At 49.2% G+C, this 23,941-nt stretch overlaps 1 protein-coding gene across 1 annotated transcript in view; it reads left to right on the plus strand.

Moving 5' to 3' along the window:
- Positions 1-23,941, plus strand: part of SMAD3 (SMAD family member 3) — a 114,803-nt gene that overhangs the window by 64,656 nt on the left and 26,206 nt on the right. The window contains exon 2 of the mRNA XM_012740758.3: positions 23,669-23,862. Within this exon, the coding sequence (XP_012596212.1) occupies positions 23,669-23,862 (194 nt within the window). The remainder of the gene's footprint in view (positions 1-23,668; positions 23,863-23,941) is intronic.

Raw genomic sequence — 23,941 nt, forward strand, 5'->3', positions numbered from 1 at the left:
TTGCACCATCTTTATCACAGGAATTCTGCCCTTCCGTCCTCTGACCTCCCAAGGTCACAGCCACACGCTGCCTGCACCCCGGGCCGACCTCAGCATGGGCAGCTTGGGCTGCTCCACGAGAAAGGACAGAGGATGGGGGGTTAGGAGCCCTACACTGGAGACATCCACAGGCCTGCTGGCCAGAGGACTATTAAAGTTCTTCCTGCTTTTTCCTTCTCTGGGTGGAGGTGCGGATTCTTGGGATGTCAGGAAGCCCCTGTTCCTGGAGGAAACCTATGTGGGTGGAGCAGAGGCACCATGCATGGCCCGCAGTTCCTGGGACCCTGCTCCCCATGCTCGACCACCCGCGTGAGTGTGCTTGCCACTGCAGCAGGTCACCTGTGAGGGCCCCCAAGTGTGCGGAGAGCCTACTGAGGGGTGGGGGGAGCTGTTTGCTCCTTTGCAAACATTGCTGGGACTATTAAACCCAGGGAACTGCATTCGTCTGTGTAAGTAAACATCCATCTCCCTTTAAAGCAAGAGCCCCTGCCCGGCCTCCCCGGGGCTGCTGGAATGCGGCCCCTTGGGTCTGGGCCTTTGTGTTCCTCTTTCTTCCTCTGGTTTCTTACTGTCTCCTTCAGTTAGGCCTGTGACTGTTCTCAGATGGCTGTTTGTGTACACAAGTCATGTCAGGCACCATCGTTTGTGTTTGTCTAGATCAATAAAAGCAGCCCTTGCCTAAGTCCAGCTGAGAATTTATAAATACCCTTCAACTCCTCCCCTCCCTGGAAGACGTGAAAACTCCATCCCATTAACCCTCCGAATCCAAAGCTGTTGGTCGACCTGACCAGGGAAGATGTAAAATGGAATTCCTCGCAGTGTTCTCTTCGGAATGTGATCCGCGTTTAAGCAGCTGTGGCGGAGTCCCAGCCCACTGCGGAGCGAGAGCCCTTCCCTGTGCCTATTCTGGGAATTACCTGGGAGAGACTGCAGCGTCAGAAACGCGTTTAGACACAGATTGCGCCTTCTGTGCCCAGAAAAACGGGCCTGGGTGTAGCTGAGGCAGCTACCACAGGAAACTTCCAGACAGACCCTGGCTGCGGCGGTTCTTTCACTTTGGAAAAGACGGTGGTTAGGGATTTAAATTCACGTGGACCTTAAGGACTTTAAGAACCAGATTTCTTCTTTCTGCTCCCATTAGGGAAAAGAGTAAACCTCGCGTGCCCTGTGATAGCCAGCCACGTCGGGTTTTCTTATAAAATGTCAAGACGGCAATACTCGGTTTCCTGGCCCGCGCCCCCCAGTGGGTCAGCGCCTGCCAGAAGTTTCTTAGGGGGAGGGGGAACATTTTGCACCCCTCCTCCCTTGATGAAATCATTTCTTCCCCGGCCTTTAACCCTTTATAGATTGGGAAGAGAATACTTTGAGTTTAGGGTTAAACAGAACTTCCCTGTCGGCCTAGGCCGGGATCAGGGCGTACCCAGGGCTGCCGCAGCCGGGTCCCGGGTGGCTGGGCGCCGGCGTCCTCCTCCCTTCCTGCGCCCCGTGCCTTCTCCACGCAGCCCCGCTGCGGCCAGGCCCTACTCCAGCTGGGGTAAAGGGCCCTGGGAAATGGTAGCCGATTTAAAATACTGGGGAACTAGAACTAGTATATTTTTTAAAGCTGACCAGCTGCAATCAGCTAAAGGTTGGCATGTCTGCTATTACTGGGCGCAGGGCGGGCATGGGTGGAAACGTGCTCGGTAAGTGAATGTGTTTGATCCAAAAGGGCGGGGGGTTCCGGAAGAGGCAGTGAGTGCAGACTTATGTCTTGTCTCACCATAGAAGCTTCCATCCTCTCTTCTTCCTTAGTCTCCACCGAAAGTGGGGTGGAGGTGGCTTGGTTCTGCCTTTGGTTTCAGGGAAGAGAAATGGTACCCAGGCAGTGGAGTTGATGAGAGACTCCTTTTTCTTGCTCCTGCCTCTCTCCTCCCTTCCCTTTCTCTCCTTACCTCTACCTACCCTAAGAGGACTCCACGGCTGGGCCTCTGGGGCCGGCCGCTGCCACCGTCTCAGGAGAGCCATCAGCAGCCTCCGCGGAGCTCCGGGGCTGTGCAAAGGCCCTCTCTGTGCAGTGGATTCTGCCAGGAGGAAGTTGGAAGTCTCCAGGCTGTGACACTGTGCAGGGAGCTAGTGACCTTCTGAGGGCTCTCGGTACAGAGTCCTTGGTGCGAGCCAGGTGGGTCTAGAGTCTAGAGCTGGCAGAGGTCAGAGTGGCCATGCAGTTTATTGCCCCCGCAGGACTCTGGGAGGGAAAGCAAATGCCATTAGTAACGGCACCAGGACAACACATGTGCACCCAACTGTCCCGAGCAAACTGGGGCGTGTGGCTGCCCTACGGAGGCCGGTCCCTGTCCCTTCGTGTTCCGTTTTGTCTTGTAAGGAGTGATGCCTCCCGCTTTGGAGGCTTAGGCCAGGCTTGCCAGCGGAAGCGCTGCCGGGACAGACAGAGTGTGGGACTCGGGGCCTGCAGTAAGGAACAGGACGGGACTTGGGGTTCACCCCCAGTCTAAAGGGGCGTTGGTGACACAGCATCGGCCAGGGGCTGTGTTGTCACATCTTCTGAGCATTTTTTAAGAGAAGCCAAAAGTCTAGATTTACATATGAAATCTCCCAGCTTTTAAAAGTTGGCAACTAATTTAAAAATTTAAAAAACACTCTGCAGGCCAAGCACAACATCTGTGGGCAGCTGCCTGTTTTCGACCTCCAGCCCAGACCAATTAAGTGGTGGCTGTCTTCTGTGTCTCCCAATTCCGGCAACGGGAAGTTTCTTACAGAAGTTGCCTGGACTGGCCCCGAGTGAGGTGGGGAAGAAGAAAGAGGAGCTTGATGTGGCTTCAGTTGATTGTTCATTTGCACAATAAATATTTACTGAGCGCCTGATATATTCAAAAGCTCTTTCTTTGTTATGTGTCTGTTATGCTTTCTTTGTTATGCTCTGCTTTCTGCACAACATTTCGGGGTGAGCCGTGTCTTCCTCATGCTGGTGGACTCTATATCATGCACTCTTACGGCTCCGTGCTTCTCCCCTGACTTAAGACCAGGAGGAATGGGTGGGAGGCATCCCAGGAGGGACAGTGGCTGGGCCTGGGGTCCAGTCCCTGGCCCTGAAGAGTTCACTGTGTGTCGGCTTAACACAGCAATGGTCCCCAAGATAAGACAGTCCTCCACTGAGGAAAGGCTTGGGGATTCAGGAACTGGAGCAGAGGGAGCCCAGCCAGGAACACTTGTCCTACGAGGTCCCCGAAGGTTGTCGTCGGACCAGGGGGCAGAAATCTCTCAGGAACAGACTGCATTCAGCTTATATGTGGTGGAGCATTTTAACAGAACGCTGTAACCTGTGGTTGTAGAATTCAGTGACTTGTACGCTGGTCTTTCGTCAGCTAGAAAGTCTGATTCCCTGAGGCTGCCTCCTGCACACCCGTTAGACTCCTGCGTCTTAAGCCCTCTTGGGTTCATGGCTGATTTCTGACGGGCTCCCAGCAGGTACTGGCTAATTCACACTATCTGGCAGCTGAACGTGCGGTCAGGTGCCCCAGAAAAGCCAGTATACATTCTGATTTGGGGCAGACTCCATTTTCCTGGGGGTCAGGTGCGGTGGGGTGGGAGAACAGAGGCAGCTCTTGATGCTGTGAAATGTCTTTAGTGTTTCCTGTTCTCCTGCTCCACGAATTGTGATCTGGGGATCACACCCACCTCACAGGATTGTTTGAGGCAACCAAGGCACAGAGAGCTTCAGTAGCTTGCCCAAGGCCCCACAACGCGGCCATGAGGAGCTGGGGCCAGGACCAGGTGGTCTGGCGTCCACTGCTCTTTCATCCCCTTTGCTGAACTGTTGGATTTTAATTTCCTTTTGGTACGTCCGTCTTTCTGCGTGTCTTTCCCCCGCTATTGTTTCTAGGACGGTCAGCGTTCAGATGTTTAATAGCTAGGTTTCTTTCCCCGTGCACTTGGCCAGAAGCAGGAATTCATCACCATCTGCGAGCATTTACTGAGCCTCCATGGTTTGCGTGGAATTGTACTAGAAACACTCGAGCCCGGGGCTTTGTTGGCAATAAAGTAGGTCTGTCTTCAGAAATTTTGAGGCTAAAACACCAATGGCTTGGAAGGCATTTCCTTCAGGAATGGCAAAACTCTGTTCTTCACCTTGCTAATGCTGCCCCCACCTTCGTTTCCCCCCTAGTGTCAATCCTAAGTGTGTTAAGTGCTTTTTCTGCTCAGTGTCCTAGAAAAGAGGTTTCCAAATGATGTCCCCTGATCTCCACCCTACCCCACCCCCACATCTCAGGCTGCTGGATGGACAGAGATTCGACATCCGGTTTGTTTTGGAGTGAGAGGCTAGACTAAAGGAGACCCAGTGATGGCAGAGGCTGCTGGCACCTCAGGACGTTCACAAGCCACCGTGCCAATGAACGGTGGAGCTGTGGGGACCTCAGCATTTAAGGGGAGGAGAGCTCACAAAGTCGGCTTGTGATAGTCATGAAAGGGGCACTGTGGGGCATCTGGAGGGCAACCCACGTTGATCTGGAACGTACGGACTTAAGCCTGTGTCCACCTGATACCTGTCAGCTCATTCCCGGATTGAAGCATTCTCCGTGTTTTCTCTGGCATGTCCCTTTGCTCAACGGGGCGTTCCCGGCCGGCCAGAGCCAGGTCTCTGCACCAGTCCTGTTGCTCTCTGGTGCCAACTTGCAATTCGGTGGCCCCCCTTGAGATGCTTTGCCCATGAGGGCTTTTCACTGATGACCCGTTGTATGAGCAGCGTCGGCCAGAGTGGTACTTGTCCAGTCATCCAGTAATGGATCTATGTGTTTTTGCACAAAGAACTAAATAGCAAAGATACTATAATACTGTAGCAGATGTGCCATAGCTAATTTTTCAGTGAAATCTTGAGTATACGTATATGTCACACTTTTTTTTTTTAGAACATATTAATGCAGCTTATTAATGGTTCAATATTGGCTCTTTTCAGAGTTTGTTGTGCAGTGAGCAAAGATGGACACACCTTTGACACAGTCCATTGGAGCAATGTATGTCTGGGCCCTTTCCCTGCCTTGTTGCATTTTTAAATCAGGCTTCTGATAGCATTCCCACCAGAGAATGCAGCTTCTTAAAAGGCATTTGTGTTGAGGTATAACTGAGATACAATAAACTGCACGTATTTAAAGTATACAGTGTGGTGATTTTGACGTTCGCGTACACCCATGGAGCCATCAGCACGATGATGATGATGATGACGAACATGTCTGTCACTCCCAAAAGTCTCCTCCTGCCCCCCTGCAGTCTCCCCCTCCTGTTGGCCCATTGTCCCCTTACCTGACGGCCACTGATCTGCTCTGTCACTGTCCATTACTCTGTGTTTCCTAAAATTGTATAGAAATGAAATCATACTGTCTGTATTCTTTCTGTCTGATTTCTTTTACACAGTGGCATTATTTTCAGATTCATCCATGGTTTTGCATGTTTCAGCAGTGAATTCCTTTTTATGGCTGGGTAATATTTCATTGTATAAAGGGGCAGGATGTTTTGTTTTATTTTGGGATAGTTTGTTTTAGTTTCATTTTTAAAGTTTAGAGGGGTTTTTGGGGATATGTTTTATTTTCATTTTAAAAGTTTCTGATGAAGTAGTATTTTTTTTTCCTTTGAAATGTGCATTGAAAGAATAAATATTTGTTTAGAACTCATTTTGGCCCTAAAATTCCACTTAATTAATTAACTCAGTGAGTAAGTATTTGGCGTATGCTGTGTCTGCTGTATGCCAGGCTTGGTGGTACTTGCAGGGCACAGAAGGGGTTCGTGTCCCAGCCAGGGCTTGGTTTGCTTAGGAGGCTCCATCCATAGTTCTGGGGGGCGCCACATGCTACATGTGCTCTTAGACATGTAACTGTGTCATCTTTGCAGAAACGTTGAGGTCTTGCTTTCCACTGTCTTCTCATCTTCTAGCTGTCAGTTTCTGATCCTGTAGGACGTCACAGCAGACACGCCGCCCCTGCCCTCGGTTCTTCCATGGCCAGGCGTGGGGCTGGACCCTCAGAGCCACTGTGGCTGCGGCTCTCTGGTCCCTGCTCGGAGCAGTGCCTGCCGGGGCTGGAGCGCAGGCGGGAAGCTGGCCTTTGGGTTCCCTCATCCTCACAAAGCCAGGCTCACAGGCAGGTGCGGGAGTTTCTTCCCCGGCAGGAGTCGGAGTGGAATCGTGTTGCTGAGGAGTTGGGAATGTGCTCCCTTTTCCATCTTTCCACGAAGTTCTCCTGAAAGAAATTACTGTGTATGAGAAGAACCAGTAAGTCTCTGACTAATAGTCACAGATTGTCAGAGAAGGGACCTGGGACCCATCTGATCCAGCCTGCCCATTTTATAGATGAGGAAGCCAAGGCTCAGAGAGCTGGAGTAACTTGCACGTAGTCGCTAAGAGCAGAACTGGGACTTGGGGGACCAGGCACTGCTTTAGACCTTTACTGTCACAGTTCGTGGGGGTGGGGGTTTCAGGAAGGGTTTGGCAGAATTTGGTAGGAATGGGAAGGAAATTGTTAATCTCTTAGATAGTGCTCAAAGCTACTGTACTGTTTAAAAGCAAACAAAGTAAATTGTCCCCAGATGATGTTTCTAGAATGTTCTCATATCTCACAGTCTCCTGACCTTGCCACCAACTTATTCCAGAAATGACTTTAAATTACAGGGGTGGATGCTCAGCAGCATCACTGGGCAGTATTTTCTGGCATGTGAGTGACAGGTGAGTTGGCACCTTACATCATATAAAGGGCCTTCATGTGTGGTCTGTCACATGAACCCCTTGACAGTCTTCCCAAGTGGCCCCATTTTACCAATGAGGAAATTGGTCTGGGAGATGGGATGCCTTGACTAAGGTAGCCCAGGTGACAAGGAGAAGAGCCAGATTTAGTATTCAGGTCCCAGTTCCCAGTCTCATGTTGTTCCCACCGTGTCCCCATGCTAGGCAGGCGGGGCATACAGGACAACAGCATGACAAGGTGGGAAGAAGCTGGGCTTTCATGGTTGGAGTTCAGAGTTCAACTTTGCTCTCCTGTCTGCTGTGTGACCTTATGGAAGACTCTTAATCTCTCTGAGCTTCATTGTCTTCTTTTGGGAAGTGAGGCCCTGTCCTACAGGATTAAGGTATTAAAATAGAAAGTGCTTAGCATAAAACTTGCTTGTAGGAAGCAACTGATCAGTGTTGCCTCCCTAATGATGGTGAGGTAGGTGTGGGAAAAGCTAGTTATGAAAAGAGATCCTATAAAGCAAAAATTAGGACAGATTTGCACATATTGTGGGGTGCCCTCAGCCCTGCTCTTCCTGCCCATAGAATCTTAAACATTCTCATTAGTTTTTGACCTCTTACAAAGGAAGTTAAGGCAGAGGTACTCACCAAGTACCTTGTGCACAGTAGGCCTGTAACAAACACAGGCCGAATGACCAGCACCCCCCTCAGACGCTTGGAGCAGCAGCGTGTGTGTCTGCATGTGCACGCACACGCTGTCTGCATAAAACAGGACCGAATCCTGGCAGAGACCAGACTTTGAAGGTGATATTCAGGCCCAGGGCAGGTGGCCAGGGCAGCCGGCCGGTCATTGGAGCTGAGACCTGGAGGGGCTGCTCCATAGCAGCTGGGTTGAGTGGGTATCGGTGCAGACTTAGGAGAGCAGGTGGGTGTTTGGGGGTGAGGCACGGGGGGACTTCTTGTGGACAGATGGGATCCCAAGTCACGTGCAGCTGTTGTCCCTGTTTGTTATATTTTCCTTCGAGGATGTCTTTGTTTAAGTAATTGATGCTTTGCAGGGGAGGGGTGGGGAGAGGGAGGACAATGAGCCTGTTCCCTCTGCTGGAAGAGCCACAGCTGCCTGGGCAGGTTCAGACATTGTAAGAGGTGTAGTTGGGTCAGCGTTAGGAGATCCATCTTTCCTTCCTCCCCAGGAAGGGGAGGGGAATAGGAACTCGGGGAACAGGAACACCAAGGGCAACCCAGGGAATGGCTGGGGTGATCCAGGAGCTACCTGGTCACAGCCAGGCAGAGTTTGAAGGGTGCCTTTTGGTGGGCTGAGAAGGGAGCAGCCCCGAGAGATGGCCCCCACCTTGCCAGGCCCTGCCAGTGGCTGGAGCCTCCCTCGGCCCTCCTGCTGCTGTTTGCTCCTTCTGCAGAGAATGCAGTGATTCACTTCCCCTGTCAACCTTGTTTAGCGTCCCCCTCCATTGACGCGGAGCAGTCCAGGCCCTGGTGGTGTGGGGTGTTCCGAGGAGGGAAGGGTGAGCCACAACTGTTTCCAGAGCCCAGGAGAGGGGCGCGGGCTTGACAGCTGGGCTCACTTGAAAGACAGGCTAAGCGGCACATGGCCCCGGCAGCTGGGCGTGTGGACACTGGGAAACGCCAGTCGCGGCTGCTCCTTCACAGAAACCATTCCATTCTCCCTGCTCTTAACCGGAGCCCCTGCCCTTTGTTGTGTTGACTTCTTTGTTCAGTCACACTCACAGCTGAGCTTTCCATTTTGGGACAAAGTCTTGGGTTCGTGGATTCCTGGAGTAGAAAAAGGAACACCGGAGCTCACTCAGAGGGAGCGCTGGGTAAATGCCACCCCCTCCTGGGCCCCAGTGTCTTCATGTGTTGGGGGAAAAAGGGGTTGGTGGTGACATGCCCCCCACCCCAGCTCCAAAGTCTTGTGGTTCCTGAGAGGCCATTTGTGTCCCGTACGGCACCCACCCCCCGTCCCAGTCTGGAGCCAGCCACAGACGTGAGCATGTCTGTGCCCTGTCTCATTCGTCTCATGACCTCTGCCTTTGGAGGTCACTAATTTTACAGCCTCCTTCACCTCTCTAGCTTAAAGCAACCGCGTCTCTTAGGAAGCTGTTTGATATTAACTTAGTTGCTTTATATCACAGGACAGCTGTGACCGCCGCTGCTGATATTGCTGTTGGATTTAGGGTTTTTGGAGGTTTGATTTTGGTTTTCTCTCCTACCCTTTCTGTTCGTTGCTCTATCTGTAGTAGAGAAAGAAGGAATTTTTGTTGGTAGTCCATATTCTGATTATTTACTTGCTCTGCTGCTGTGATGATTCGAATGCCCTAAGGTGCCTGAAGGAATGGAAAGTGTAGATACGAACTTAACGCTGCTTGTCTCTGCAAATTAGTGTATTGCACAGGTGCGTGGAATGCTACAAGGTGCTAGAAGGTGAGGAGACATTAGAGATCAGTTGAACCCATTATGTTTTAGATGAGATGACCATACCTAGAGACTTTCCCATTATTGGGCAACACAGCCAGAGTGACACCCCAGTGAGGACCACAAACACCCCAGCTCACTATTGAGTGGCCCCGGGTTCCAGCCCACTCCCTACGGAAGCCTCAGGTGTCTACCTGTTTTTTCTTCTGTTAAATCCAATGCCGATAAAATGTCCATTTAACAAATATTTGTTGAACAGATTTATTACAGAGCCCTCTATGTAAGGTCTGCCTCCGCCCTTAGCCACCGACTCTCTCCCCCTGGGATGGCAAGGGAAGCAATTTAGCCTTCTGCACTTGCCCACTGGCTGCTTTGGCCCAACTGGCGCTTGTGGCTGTCATTCCCCTGCCGTTCTTAATTGCGCCTCTCAAGGCCAACCGATTGCTTAAAGAACGTTTCTGGTATTAGGCCTCCAGCACTCACGGGTGTCTGTGTCCCTTTGCTGTGAGGCTGGCCTTCTTGATCGGGTTTGCCAGGTCGGTGGGCAGCCTAAGGCTTCTGCTTGTTTGTTTCCTACATCTTCTGATAGACACTGTGAAGCTTAGCTAGTTGTCGATGCACATTATCAGTTATTAATTCCATTATCATTATCTGTTTTCTGAGCACTTGTGATCTGCAAGCCCCATGCTCCATCCAGGGTGCAGGAAAAGATAGGTTGGGTCTCCTCGCCCTCAGGGGGCTCCTGGCCTCGTGGGGAGGGGCAGCCAGAAACACACAGCAGTTACTCACCCTACCAGGCCTGGGGTGCTGCTACATGACGATGAGCTGGAAGAGTGTGGGACAGTGGGGACTGTAAGACTTCGAGGAGGGGAGGATGAAGAAAGGTCATTCTGAGCAGAGGGAGCCGCAGTGTGGGATGCTGTCTGAACCGGAGGATGATTGGGCCTGTCAGAGGGCTGAAGAGAGCTCCTCACCCACCCACACACCGGCTCGGCATGCCGCCCGCCGGCGGAGGGTGCAGGAGCGCCATGTCAGATGCCATGGCTGCAACCTGCGACCTCTGCTACTACGGCCAGTTGAGCATCTTGAGTTTCTGGACCTGTGAATTAGGCCTGGTACCTTTAGTCCCCTGTCAGGAGTGGCTGGTACCTTTTAGTCTGCTGTCTCGGGAGTGGGGGCTAGGTGGGGGGGTGGGCAGGTACTCTGCAAATCTCAGCTCCACTGGGAGGGATGGTGTTCGGGAGAGAGTTGTATCTAGGACCCAGTAGGAGGGAGCCTCACCTGGAAGCCTTTCTGCGTTCCTGATTGTAGCTGCTTCAGGGATGCCGCTTTCAGCCAAGAGCCATTTAGTTGATGAGGCCAGCTTGAGCGAGAAGGGCTGCTGCAACCCTGACATTGTAAGTGCTCGCCTGGCTTGTCTGAACCCTCCCTTCTTGCTTATTTGGAATTCCTGTCTTCCTGCCCATAGGGGCTCTTGGCTGTCTTAGGTGAAATTGCCCCCAATGAACCAGAACCTTTTGTTTAGGTACAATAGGAAGTCTGTACCCTTAGACAGAAAGGAATGCTAATTGGCTGCTTAACTGTCCTCAGGATACAGATGCCCAGAATATACAGGACACCCATTCTTTGTTACCGTTTCGGGTGGAAACTGCTTATGTAAGCTTGTAAAGCTTTGGTCCAGAAAGAAGCAGAGTGTTGTGGAATGCTAGCGATCGGTGCCCTGCAAATGCTGCATTTCCTGCATGCAAAGGTAGTTCTTGAACTCTGTGGTCCCTAAACTTTTTCAAGAAATGTCATTTCCCACCCCTCGCTTACTTCCAGCACCCCCCGTGGTGGTGGAACTGAAAGGTTTGGGGACCCTGAAGGCTTTGGGGCTTCTTTTAAAAATAGAGAACAAGTTGCACATGTGCTGAGACCGAGACATGGGGAGGTTCCTTTCCCAGCCATATTGTGTGGCCTTTGGTAGGGATAGTAAACAGGGGCTTGGGTGAGTACTTGTCCCCAGGCACTGCCTCGCCATGTGAGTGCCACTGAGCCGCCCGGCTTACCCTTTGCATGTTCTTCGGCACATGTGACATTGTTTTATCTCTCTGGCCAGTGACTCATAATTAAGGAAGTCAAAACTGTGCAATTAACACAGAACCTCTTCATTTGCCCTCTTCACCTCTCCCCCCCAGCTCCCCTAGTCACGAATGCCCGCCTGACATTTTCTCTAAGCCCTTGGAAACTTTAAGGTTTGTTTTGATAGAACAAAGCAGCCAGTTATCAGCACCATCGCCTGGTTCCACTTGTTTTACCCCCAAAGGCTGTGAGAATCTTCTCCGGGAAAAAAAAAGAAGAAGAAGAAGAAAGAAAATCCCACCCCCAAGCGTGCAGTCTGCCCACGGGAAGTGATTCACAGTGTTCCGATTCATGCAGACCTGTCGGCGGGAGGCGGGAGGCTGGGAACGGGGTCTGGGAAAAGAGGGCAGGGAGAGGATACTCAGACCTTAATGGTTTCTGCTTTGTGGAAGAAAGTGAAAAACAGAATGACTAAGAGTCCTGTAATAAGAATTGTTTGTTTTGTGAAGTGAGCTAATACTGAAGCTTGCTGGCAGATAAGACATGAGAAATTACAGTTGTCAGGGGAGGTGACTTTTCCGTGCCCTGGCCTTTCTAAGAGAGCAAAGATATTTCTCAGTCGTGAGCCATGTATTAGTGGAAGGTGATCTGAATTTCAGTTGCACCTTGCCGCCTCTAAGCCTGCTTCCTCTGCTTCGGAGAAGAGCGTCCCAGACCAGATGATAATCTAATAGTCTCTGACAACTCTTTCTTCTTACTATTTTCCCTTCTTTTTACCTTTCCCTCCAGTGTCAGGCTTTTGAGGCCGGTAAATATTTCCCCCATAATACTCATTTTTGTTTCTCCAAATGGAGCATCATGTTGTCAAAGAAAGAAGGAATCCTTTTCGTCCTCTGGGCTTCAGCCTGGCATTTTATTTTCCTCTCCTCCAAATTGACAAGGTAAATTAATTTGATTCTCAAAAGCTGTTTGGAAACCGAGAGCCTCTAAGTGTGTTGGTCCCATGAACAGCCCCGCTGCCAAGTGGGAGGCCTGGATCACCCAGGAGAACGGGAAGAGGTATCTAAACACACCTGGCTTGGTGACTCCATTCCAGACTCCCTATATTGTATGAGGTCAGCTTTGGGGCTGGGGGTTGTAATCAATGCTGGGGTGAAGTATGCTTTTGCCTTAAGCCCATCAGAACATTGCCAGGGGCTGTGAGGATCCTGAACATTCCATGAGTTATCTCTTAAAAAACAAATAAACCATCTTCAGGCTTAATTCCACTCCGAGGGAATGTTAACCCTCAGAGGTTTCTTGCAGAGTGAAACGGCCATCCAGAACGTTCTGTGAAGCTTGGCAACTTTTCCCTTTCTTCCAGTAACCAGAGACCAATCCAGATCTTTGTAGCATGTTCTGTTTCTGACTTGAAAGTTCTATGATCCTGCTGACACTCCAGAAAAAAGCACTTCTCATCAACTGGGTGCTTTGTAAAAACCAAAGCTATTAAATTGAAAGGTCTCAAGGGGCACACCCTCCTCCTCCTCCTCCTCCTCCTCCTCCTCCAAGATTTAACTACCTTCTCTGCTTGGTGGAGGAGAGGGGACAAGGATGATTGTCTCCTCAGAGCCAAAGGAGCATCTGCTGGTTCAAACACAGCATGTTTTGTCATCGTAGAGAACTGGATTTGGAGTGTAACACCCAGGTGCAAGGCTGGGCACTGCTTCTTGCTGTTCTGGGTGACTTTGGGCGAGTCACCCAACATCACGTGAATTTTCATCTGTAGAATGGGAATGAGGATACGCAGCCTGCGGGATCCCTGGGTCCAGTGAATCACTTGAGTGAGAAGCGCTAGGGAAACGCCTTCTCTGAGGTATAAACTGCTTGCTTTCTCCCACCTGTGCCCATCCCAGAGCATTCTCTTAACCTAGGGGTTTTCAAGGGGAGGGGAGGGAGTGAATTTGCCCCAGAGGGACATTTGGCAATGTTTAGAGGCATTTTCAGTGGTCACAGCGGAGGGTTGGGAGTGCTATGTCATTGAGTGGAAGGAGGCCAGGGCTGCTACTAAACATCCTGCAATACACGGGACGGCCCCTGTCCCCCAACAAAGAGTCATCTGGCCCAGAGCATCAGTCGTGCCAACGCTGAGAAGCTCCGGGTCCTGCCTTACTCATAGTCCGATGTTGAAAAGTTCTTGGTGTCCATGTGCTTTACAGATGATTGTAATCAAGCTGACTTCCCTCCAGTAATCGGCCGCCTTCTTTTCCAGAAAGTACACACTCTGTGCTCACCCCTGGCCCTGGGGAGGTGGGATGCCCCGAGGTCCAGATGATCTTTGTGTGTTTCCCAGCTTCCCTCTCCAGCGGTCTGCCCCGCAGTTCCTGTGACCTCTGGGGCCCCACCCAGGCTGCCTCATCTGCCCGGGGTGCTCGTCGTGGACCTGAGCCCACGGCTCTGGAGGATGGCACGGGGGCTTCAGCCTGGCATTTTATTTGGTTTTCCCCAAAACTGGCAGCACCAAGCCTGAAGCACCTTTTTGCTTAACCTAGGGGTTTTCAAGGGGAGGGGAGGGAGTAAATTTGCCCCCCAGGGGATTTGTTCATGTGCAAGTTCAGATGGAAATTGAGTTGTTCTTGGTGGAGGTGGTTCAGTTCAAGGGTTATGAAATCCTGTTTTCAGCTTCTCCAATCTAAACTGAAACATTAAAAAACATGCGAAGCACACTTACAGAACTTGCTGAGAACACTTATGAAACTCGGATAGAGGTAGAGCTCGCGGTCACTGTGGTAGAACATACAGTGAAACCTTATCCAAAACCTGCCCACCCACAAAACCTCACCTCAGTGGATTTCTTTGTGGCACCAAATGACAAGAACAGGCTAATGTTAGAAATGAAGTTTAAATAAATGACAATAATAAAAATACTGAGAAAGTGTCTGGGTTTAGTGTATTTAGTGTCTAGCCTGATTTCTTTTTGTTTTAATATAATTCTTAACTTTAGAAAGTTATTAATACAATTATAGGACAAAGAATTACAGTATATATCTTTTACCCAGAGTCACCAATTGTTTAGTTCCTTTACAAAAAGTTGACATCCTAAAGAGTGAGACCTTCAGGCAACTTAAGATTCAATGCAACAAAGAAAAAAATCATGTTTCGTCGTCCTCTACTTACCAAGGTGGGAAAGTGGACTCACGTGCGTCTTACCGACATCGCCAGCAGCGAGGCCTACAGTGCCCGCCTGGTTGCAGGGAAGGAGCAATCAGGAGGCCTCCTCGGCTGCGGCAATTTGCTGGGTGACCTTGAACAAGGAGCTTAGTGCATCAGAGTCTATTTCCTCCACCACAAAATGAAGGGATTGGACTAGATGCTCTCGAGGTTCCCCAAGTACCAGCTGTCACAGTTCTCCAAAGTGGCTTTTCAGGTGGACATAGAGTTAGCCAGATGTCACTTTTGTTCTCTTCACACTGGGCCTTTGTGGTTTGTCATATGCGGCCAGGAGACTCAGCCTTTAACTCCCGGGAGAACTTCTGCCCAGAACAAAGGATGCTTTGGATTTGACTGTGTTTACCAAAGAGTATGGATGCTGGGTGAACCCCCAAATCACATGTCCCCCTCGGCAGGCAGTGTTTTCAGGGCTTTCATGTTTGCTCCTCTATTAAATAGTTGTCTTGGGGCTGTCCCTTGCATGGAAGAAATAAATGCATGTTCTAATACTTGCATTTTAAGGAGCAACAGAGAGAGAGAGAGAGAGAGAGAGAGAGAGAGAGAGAGAGATCTCAAGGTGAACTGGTTGTAGCTCAAAGGCCAGATGGAACCAATGCAAAGGACCTTTTAAGCTGCGAATAGAATTTTGTCTGCCTTCCTGGAAGGTCTGATGAATGAGTGTATAACCCAAATTTGAAGTTACTCAAGCTTTGCTTTTATTTTAAACCAGAAAAAAAAAATAAGAATCATATTATGCGAAACTCAAGAAAAGTAGAATACAAAGATTTTATTGATATGGATATATATACCACTCAGCCATGAAAAAGAATGAAATCATGTCTTTTGTAGCAACATGGGGGAAATCGGGGGCCATTATTTTAAGTGTAATAACTCAGAAACATAAAGTCAAATGCCATATGCTCCCACTTTTTAAGTGGGAACTAAATAATGTGTACACGTGGTCATAGAAAGTAGAATGATAGATATTGGAGATAGGCAGGTGGGAGGTTAGGGGGTGAAGGATGAAAATTTAGGGTACAGTGTACACTATTAGGGTAATGGATACAATATAAGCTGATGCTTCCCAATTATGTACTATATGCATTGAACAAAACTGTGTCCCATAAATCCATAAAAAATTTTTAAAAGATTTTACTGCAGGTGAGTGAACATGGACATAGTAGGGTGGCTTGATTATTGTCAAAGGGAAAGAGGTGGGAGGGGAGAATGTTAAACATTTGGAGCAGGTGGGCATATCAGCTGGAGCAGGTATGTTCTAGGAAGTACATGTCTAAATATGGGTTCATGGAATTCATTGGCAACCTCAAGATCAGAGACAACTCTTCTTCCTTACACTGAAACACAGCAGGTACTGGGGGAAAATGAAAAGCTATAGAATAAATTGTGGTGAGTGAAATGGATGCAAGAGGTTTGGTTTTTGAGTTATTAAGGTGCTACTTGGGCCACTTCAAAAAAATTAACATTAGATAAATATTTGGGGTAAGTTCACATTTTATGGAAATTGACCCTGAAAGCCTCTAGCTAGGTGGTTCTTTCTAAACACAAACTAAGTCCTCCGAAATGGTAAAGTCTTATCCTCGTATTATATTCAAGGTCAGGGAAGAGGGGAATGCCCCATTTAGACGTAGGGGAAAGAATCCAAGTCACACAGAGTGGCTTTACATTATATTAACGCTGGGGCCTTAGGAAAGTTGGGGACCTCCCAGGTGCTCTGCTTCCCAATCAGTGTAGGAAGACAGTGATACTGCAAGTTTGTTGGGAAGACTGGTGGTGGAGTCAGTGTATCAGTCAGCTAATGTTGCGTAACAAACCACTCCCAAAACTCAGAAGCTTAAAACACCCATTGTTTATGCTTACTCTTGCTTCTGTGGCTGCCCTGGGCCTGGATCCTTGCTACAGGGTTGGCTTAGGCCTGTTCCACGTGTGTTCATTCCTGGGCCCAGTCTGCGGGGCAGTAGCTGCCTGAGGGCGTCCCATGCTGATGGCAGAAGTGCGGGAGGGCAGGCAGAAACACACAGTGGCACTCAGTCCCTTCTGCCCACATTCCATTGACCAAAGCAAGTCAGTAGCCTAAGCCAAAGCCAAGGGACAAGAAAGTACACTGCACCCAGAGGAAGAGGAGCGACAGGGCCCCAGAGCAGAGGGCGTGGATGCAGAAAACGGTGACTAATTCAGTCTACCACAGCCATCAGTGGCCAGCACAGTGCCTGGCACATAGTGGTAGTAATTTTGCCACTCTTGTTGTTGTTACTACTCTATGGGCAAGTCAAAAAAGAAAGCTCATCTCTGAAAGAGGCTAGAGACTTCAGCATTGAGAGAGAGGAGAAAGGAGAGAGAGTGGTGTGTATTAAATAAAATAGGTTTTAACTAAAATATAATACATATTTTTTAATTTCAGGGTATTATGAGGATGCAAACATTTTGGTTACATTTTATGTCTTTCCCTCTCCCTAGCGGTGATCAGAGGCATTCCCTTCCCCTCTACAACGCTCACTGTGTCCTTTAGTTGTGAGTTTACCCCCCCCCCCAACCCCCTAATCCCTGGAGATTATTACTACCATGTGAGCACCATAGTGTTAATCAGTCAGTACCAATTTGATGGTGAGTACAAGCGGAGCCTATTCTGATCCTGTGTTACCTCACTTCGGATAATGGGCTCAAGCTCAATCCAGGAAAATATAAGAGGTGCTAGATCACTGTCGTTTCTTATAATTGAGTAATATGCCATTGTATACTGAAATATGATATTTTTAAACAAGTTTCGTTTTTGTCTACTTTGGCCCAGGTAACTGGCACAGTGCCTGGGCCATGGCAGGTGTTCAGTAATTATTTGGTGATTGATAAGAGGTCAGCTTACCTGATAGTGATGCAAGGTGGAGTAACAGAAAAAGCACTGTTCATCCCACCACCCCCATCCCCCACTCTTCATCACTGGCCTGGGCTGGAGTCCTGGCTGCGCCTTTTGCAGGTTGTGTGACCTAAGGGCAGGCTCTATGGGGGGCGCGGGGGGGAGTCGCCCCTTTTGTATTCTGATGTCGAAGCAACAAAGCCTGGCGTGTAGTTCCTGCTGAGTAGATCTTGGCATGTTTCTGGGACTTACGTGGTCTGCTCCCAACCTTCTCCCTAAACCCCTACGTTGTCCCCAGCAGGGCTGTGGGTGTTGGGTCGCTGGTCGTAAGGACAGGAGCAGTGCCTGGCATGAGGTGGGCCCTGCCACGGCCCTGTCCCCCTGGGGGGTGCCCTGGCAGGCTCTCCCCTCGCCGTTGGCGCTGGACTCTGGCACGTCCACGTCTCCTTGGCCGTGGCTCCCACCACCATTTTGGGAGACTTTACGGGCCCCGCTTGAAGCCAGTGGGAGGAAACCTAATTTCCTGCCAAAGGAAATTGTTCTCCTCGTGGAGAATATCTTTAAGGATTAAAACCTTCTGTCAAAAGAGCTTGAAGGAGAAGGACTTTCGGGGGTCTCTAACCAGGAAGCCACTGGGTGTGGGAGGAGAGCTCAGGCCTACCGAGGGGGAGGGCGTCTGCGACTGTACTCTTGGCTCCAGCTGCCCGTCTCGGGCTGGGAGGAAGGGCTGGGTCAGGGAGAAGACTGGGTCATAAATAGACTTTTTTTTTTTTTTTTTTTTTTGCAACCAAGCATGTTTATGGTAACATCAGCTCAGAATTAAGGCTTATTTATTGGATTTATTTAATGGGCCCAGTGCCCTGTAAGGCTTGGGAGGGTGTGTTCTGGACACATCAGCTGTATTAAATCCAGCAGCTGGAACTCCCAGTTCACTCTTATTATTTTCGTAAGCACTGGTGTGTGTTTCGAGTGGGACAGAGGAAGAAAGAACGACACCAGGGCTCTGGGTAGCCTGGACTCTGAGCCAGAGGGAGTAGTTGTTGAGGCATAAGAAGAAGTGAAGGAGATGTCCTCTTTTGTCCTGAGTTTGGGAATCGTGTGGCCCAGAAGCAGGGGCATGGGCCAGATGACTTCTAGAAAACACTGTCAAGCCAGACTGGTGGTCGTGTGCTCCTGAGCTGGAGAGGGGAGCATGCCTGTCTCCTTGGCGCAGCCCGGGTGCAGCCTGCTGTGTGTCCTGGGGTGTGAGTTTTGCCTCTCAGATGTACGGCGGGGTGCAGTGGGAGGGGACCATTACCTGATGGGCCTTATTACCCACACAGCATCGTGGCGGGGATGTTCCGAGCTAAGGGGCACAGAAGCCCTGTGAAAATTAAAAACACCAGGCAGACGTGAGGCATCAGTACGACCCTCCTGACTCTGCACCCAGCTGGCTGAGGCAGGGAAAGGGACTAGTGTCTACCGTGTACCTTACTTTGCCAGGCACTGTCATAGCAATGAGGCAGTAATAGTTATATGACAATAATTTCTGCCACTTACTGTGTTGTCACCTTGTGCTAAGGGTTTTATGCACAGAGTATCATTTAGTCCTCCCAATAATTCAATGAAGGAGTATGTGTCCTTATTTTTCAGATGAAAAATACTAACACGAAGAAGTGATTTGGACATGTTTATCCAGTTAGCAAGCACCGAGTCAGTATTTAAATCCAGGTTTATCCAAGGCCAAAGCCCTTGCCTTTTTTTTTAAATTACAGTATAATTTACAAATAAGCTATATACATATTAAAATGTACAATATGACAAATGTTGACATATGCCCATAAAACCACCACTGCAATCAGGACAATAAACATAACCTTTATCCTCCAAAAGTTTCTTCATGTCTCATAGTAATCCCTCCCTCCCCATGCAATGACTAATCTGCTTTCTGTCACTATAGATTAGTTTGCATTTTTACTTTTAATTACCCTATAATTTTACATAAACAGAATTGTGTGGTTTCTTTCACTGAGCATAATTATTTTTAGATTCACTCATAGTGTTAATTGTATAAGTAGTTCATCTTTTTTTATTGCTGAGTAGTATTTCTTTGTATGGGTGTATTAGTTTAGTTTATTTCGTTTATCCATTCATCTATTGATACACATGGGGTAATTTTTAGTTTTGGGCTATTACATTCATGCACAAGTCTTTGGACATATGCTTTTCTTTCTCTTGGGTAAATACTTAGAAATGGAATGGGTGGATCATATGGTAGGCTTATGTTCTTAACTTCTAAAGAAACGTCCAAATGTTTGAGGGATGGATATCCTAATTACCCAGATTTGATCATTATGCATTGTATGCTTGTATCAAAATATCACATGTACCCCATAAATATGTACAACTATTATGTATCTTTGAAAACTAAAAATAAAAAATTTAAAGGAATTTCCAAACTTTTCCAAATTAGTTGTACCATTTTATATTCACACCAGCAATGCATGAGAATTCCAGTTGTGCTCTATGTCCTTGCCAACATGTGACATAGTCTTTTTATTTTTATTTATTTATTTTTTTTATTTCGGCATATTATGGGGGTACAGATTTTAAGGTTTCAATAAGTGCCCTTTCCCCCCTCCCCCCACAAGTCAGTTTCCAGCACGACCATCCCCCAGATGGTGTGCATCTTACTCATTATTTATGTATATACCCACCCCCTCCCCCCTCCCACCTGCCCTATACCCTATTACAGTAGTACCTATGTGGCATAGTCTTTTTAATTTTAACCATTCTAATATTATGTAGTCCTATCTCCTTGTAGTTTTAATTTGCATTTCCCTAATGACTAATGATGTTAAACATATTTTCATATGCTTACCTGCCGTCTTTATGTCTTTTGTGTAGTGTCTATTCCAATCATTTATCTCTTTTTTAAAGAATTGAATTGTCTGTTAACATGGAGTTTTCAGAGTTCTTTATATATTTCAGAAACAGGTCCATTATCATATTTATGGTTTGCTAATATTTTCTGCTAGGTTGTGGCTTGTCTTTTTATTCTCTTGATGGTATCTTTCAATGACCAGAAGCTTAAATTTTGATGCAGTCTGATTTGTCTATTTTTTGTTAATGGAGTGTGTTTGGTGTAGTATCTGAGAAGCCATTATCTATCCCAAGATCACAAAAGTTTTCTCCTATTTTTTTTGTAGAATTTTAATAATTTTAAGGTTTACATTCTAAAACACATTAATTTTTGTTTCAGGGTGCAACGTATAGGTTGAAGTTCATTTTTCTTACATATGGATATCCAGTTGTTCTAGCTCCATATGTTGAAAAGAGTCTCCTTTTTACACTAAATTGTCTTTGAACCTTTGTTGAAATCAGTTATCCATGTGCATGTAACTATTTCTGGACTCTATTAGGTTTCATTGATGTTTTGACCAGTCTTCACGCCATTACCATACTGCCTTGATTACGGTAGCTCCTGCTTTTAAAAGTTTAGCACATTGACAGCCATCCTAGAAAAATTTTTTTTTCTTTGGGGCCACAGTGTATTATTATGAAAGAGAATAAAAACTTTGCAAACAAAATGATCCTTTCTAATTTAATTAAAAATTTATTATTTTTTATCATTTTCTGTGCATGAGTTATATACAACTTGGAAAATAGTTCTCCTGGCTCCCAAGGTGAAGAGACCTGTGAGTTACATATGATTTATGAGGTCCCAGACTCAAAATTAGCATGAGTTAAATACAACTCACATGGCAGTTACTATGTTAATTATTATCAAAATAATTCATATTATTTTTTTTTATAGCAAAAGGCCCACCACTTTGCATCCCCCAGGCGGGGCTTCCATCCATGGCCCCGTTCTCTCCTCGCTGCCGGCCTGAGCTTTTCTCCACCGCCTGCCCCTGCAGAGGCAGCTACGACGTCCAGCCGGCCCTGTGTTGGGGTTTCTGTCAAACACTGAAGAGCAAACGTGGCCACTTCCCTAATCTGTGGGCGCGCGGTGGCTTTGCTAGAGGACGAGAGCAGCTGAATAGTTCTCTGTCACCACTTCCCACTCTCCCTTTCTCTCCGGCTCACTTCGCTTGTCCCGGGCGGGGCTTGGGAGGGGTGATGCGACGTAGGACAGTAATGGCCGCTTGTTGGAGCTTCACAAAATGCTCAAAAGGATGCCAGAGCTTCATGAGGTCCCCATTTTACAGATGGGACAGCTGAGCGTCCTAGACACCCCACAGCTGTGAGAGTAAAACCACTTCTCGCCCCCGGTCTCTTGACTGTGCCCCTGCCGGTCTGTCTTCTGTACCTCAGGGACGAGTCCCAGGATGGCCTCTCTTGTTCTGCCTGGTAATTGCTGTTTTTCGGCTGCAGGGGTTCCTTGGAACGGCGCCCCTTGGGAGGAAGGTAATTACATCCTTCCAGATGCCCTTAGTCAGCACTCCGGGTCAGTTCCTGTGACCAAGCCCAGCTCTGACCTTTGTCTGTCCTTCCCTGTTCCCAGGCCAGGGGCGTGGAGAGTCTGATTGGATCCCTCCGTTTCCCTCTCTCTCGTACATCTGGCGAGCCTCCCCCAGAGTGCCCACAGAGTCTGTCTATTCCAACAAATGCGTGCCCTCGGTCACGGGGCAGAGAGGAGGGCTTGCAAGTGTCTCGCCGTCGGCCTCCCCAGCTAATGGCAGAATCGTGCCACTGCCTGGTGGGGTCCTAGGATGGGCCCCCTTGCAGAAGGAGCAGTACCGCCTCCAAACAGGGAGCCTCCTGGTTCGCATGCAGCCAGAGTTGTCACCAGCCTGTCTCTCTCACATATATGCATACCCCACTTAAACATCCCAGAGGCTACTTCTTGCTTTTGGAAAAAAAGACAGAACCCTTTCTTGTAGCCTCCAAGGCCCTGCAGAGTCAGCCCCGCCTGCCTCCCCTGCCTCATCTTGCACCAGCCCTCTTGCACTCCTTTGCAGGGCCTTTGCACATGCTCTTCCCTCTGCTGGAAATGCCCTTCTCTGTACCCCTTTGCCTGGGTAGTCTGTCAGGTCAGCCACCATCTCCTCAGGAGGCCTTGTCCAAGCCTTTGGCAAAGTGAGATGGCACAGTCCTAGACCCCTGTGGGGTTCTCTGTACTCAGGATACGCTTTCATGGTCCGTGACTGTAGCTTTCTGGGATTATTGGCTTAATGTGGGTCCTGTCCACTGGACTGGGAGCTTCGTGGGAGCAGGGACCACTCTGCTGGTCTGTTGTCACTGTGAGGTCTCTTTCCTCACCACTGCGTTCTTTGTGCCACACGCAGTTAAGTGCTCATAAAATATGTGCTAAATAAGGATTTCGTGTAAAAGAAGCCTCCTCACCTGTCTAATACCAGACACCTTCTGAAATCTCACGTCCCTTTGGAAACCGCCTGGCTCCCACCTCTGCTCTCAGCTGACAGCGCTTTGTGGCTCCTGAGCTCCTCCCCAGCTGTCACCGTGCAGCTCACCTGGAGATTTCATAGAGAGGGAGCTTCTCATTCCGTAGGCGGGGGAGGCTCTGAGCGTCCAGATTTGCACTGTGCTTCCCTGGGCCACGGCTGCTGGTCAGGGACCACACGTGGCCTTGGCCTGAGAGGCGGGAGCGCCACAGCTCACCGCAGAAGACAGTGTCTGCGCAGAGTCAGGCACGAGCCATTTGCAGGTGTGTGTCCCAGCCAGGCTGGGGACGTGGCCCACAGAGCCTGGCTGGAGGCCGAGGCTCTGCTCTGTCCTGCCCCGTGCGCGTCCCGTGGGCCCTCGCGCCGAAGTCTCAGAACCGGGAGAGCGTTGCGGGCGCTGTCACCTGGGCCAGCCTGCAAACAGCCCAAGAGCTGGCGGAACCCTGAGAGGTCCGCAGTGTAGGATTTTACCATTTGAAATTTCCTGTCCTTTCCCTCCTTCCCTCTTTGCTTCACCACAAATAACAGCTAAATGGGAGAGTTTTATTTACTTTCTAATATGTGAGGGAAGGACCAGGTTAGTAATCACAGCCTGTGCACTTTGTCACCCTTCCTCCAATCACTGTGGCTCTCGCATCTGCGCCTAAAGAGCTCTCCTTGCCCTGCTCGGTCCTGAGCTCTCCACGCTTCACCCAAGTAGGGATCAGACGAGCGGCTCTTTTTCAAGCGCGATTCAGGTGCAGGTCCTTTTGCACGGAGCCCTGCTGCCCACGGAGCTGTAGGGGTTGGGGGCTCTCCAAGGCCACTCTGCTAGTTGTGGGGGCCTCGCCTTCCTCGGTGGGCCTCTGTTTTCCACTTCTAGGGTCACACTGGCAGTCAGCGGCTCTCTGAGCATCTGCCAGCAATCGCAGTCTCGCCGGGAGCTGTCAGAGACAAGCCAAACCCACCCATCTCTGTTTGTCCCTCCTTGTCCCACAGGTCCCTGGACGGCCGGCTTCAGGTGTCCCATCGGAAGGGGCTCCCTCATGTCATCTACTGCCGCCTGTGGCGGTGGCCCGACCTGCACAGCCACCATGAGCTGCGGGCCATGGAGCTGTGTGAGTTCGCCTTCAACATGAAGAAGGACGAGGTCTGTGTGAATCCCTACCACTACCAGCGAGTAGAGACTCCAGGTACGCCGCCTGGCCTGCCGGCCGGTCAGGAGCCACCTGCGGGTCATCACCCCACCCTGGGAGGGTCTCCGCTACACTG

The sequence above is a fragment of the Microcebus murinus genome, chromosome 6, assembly GCF_040939455.1.
Source record: "Microcebus murinus isolate Inina chromosome 6, M.murinus_Inina_mat1.0, whole genome shotgun sequence".
Lineage (NCBI taxonomy): Eukaryota > Metazoa > Chordata > Mammalia > Primates > Cheirogaleidae > Microcebus > Microcebus murinus.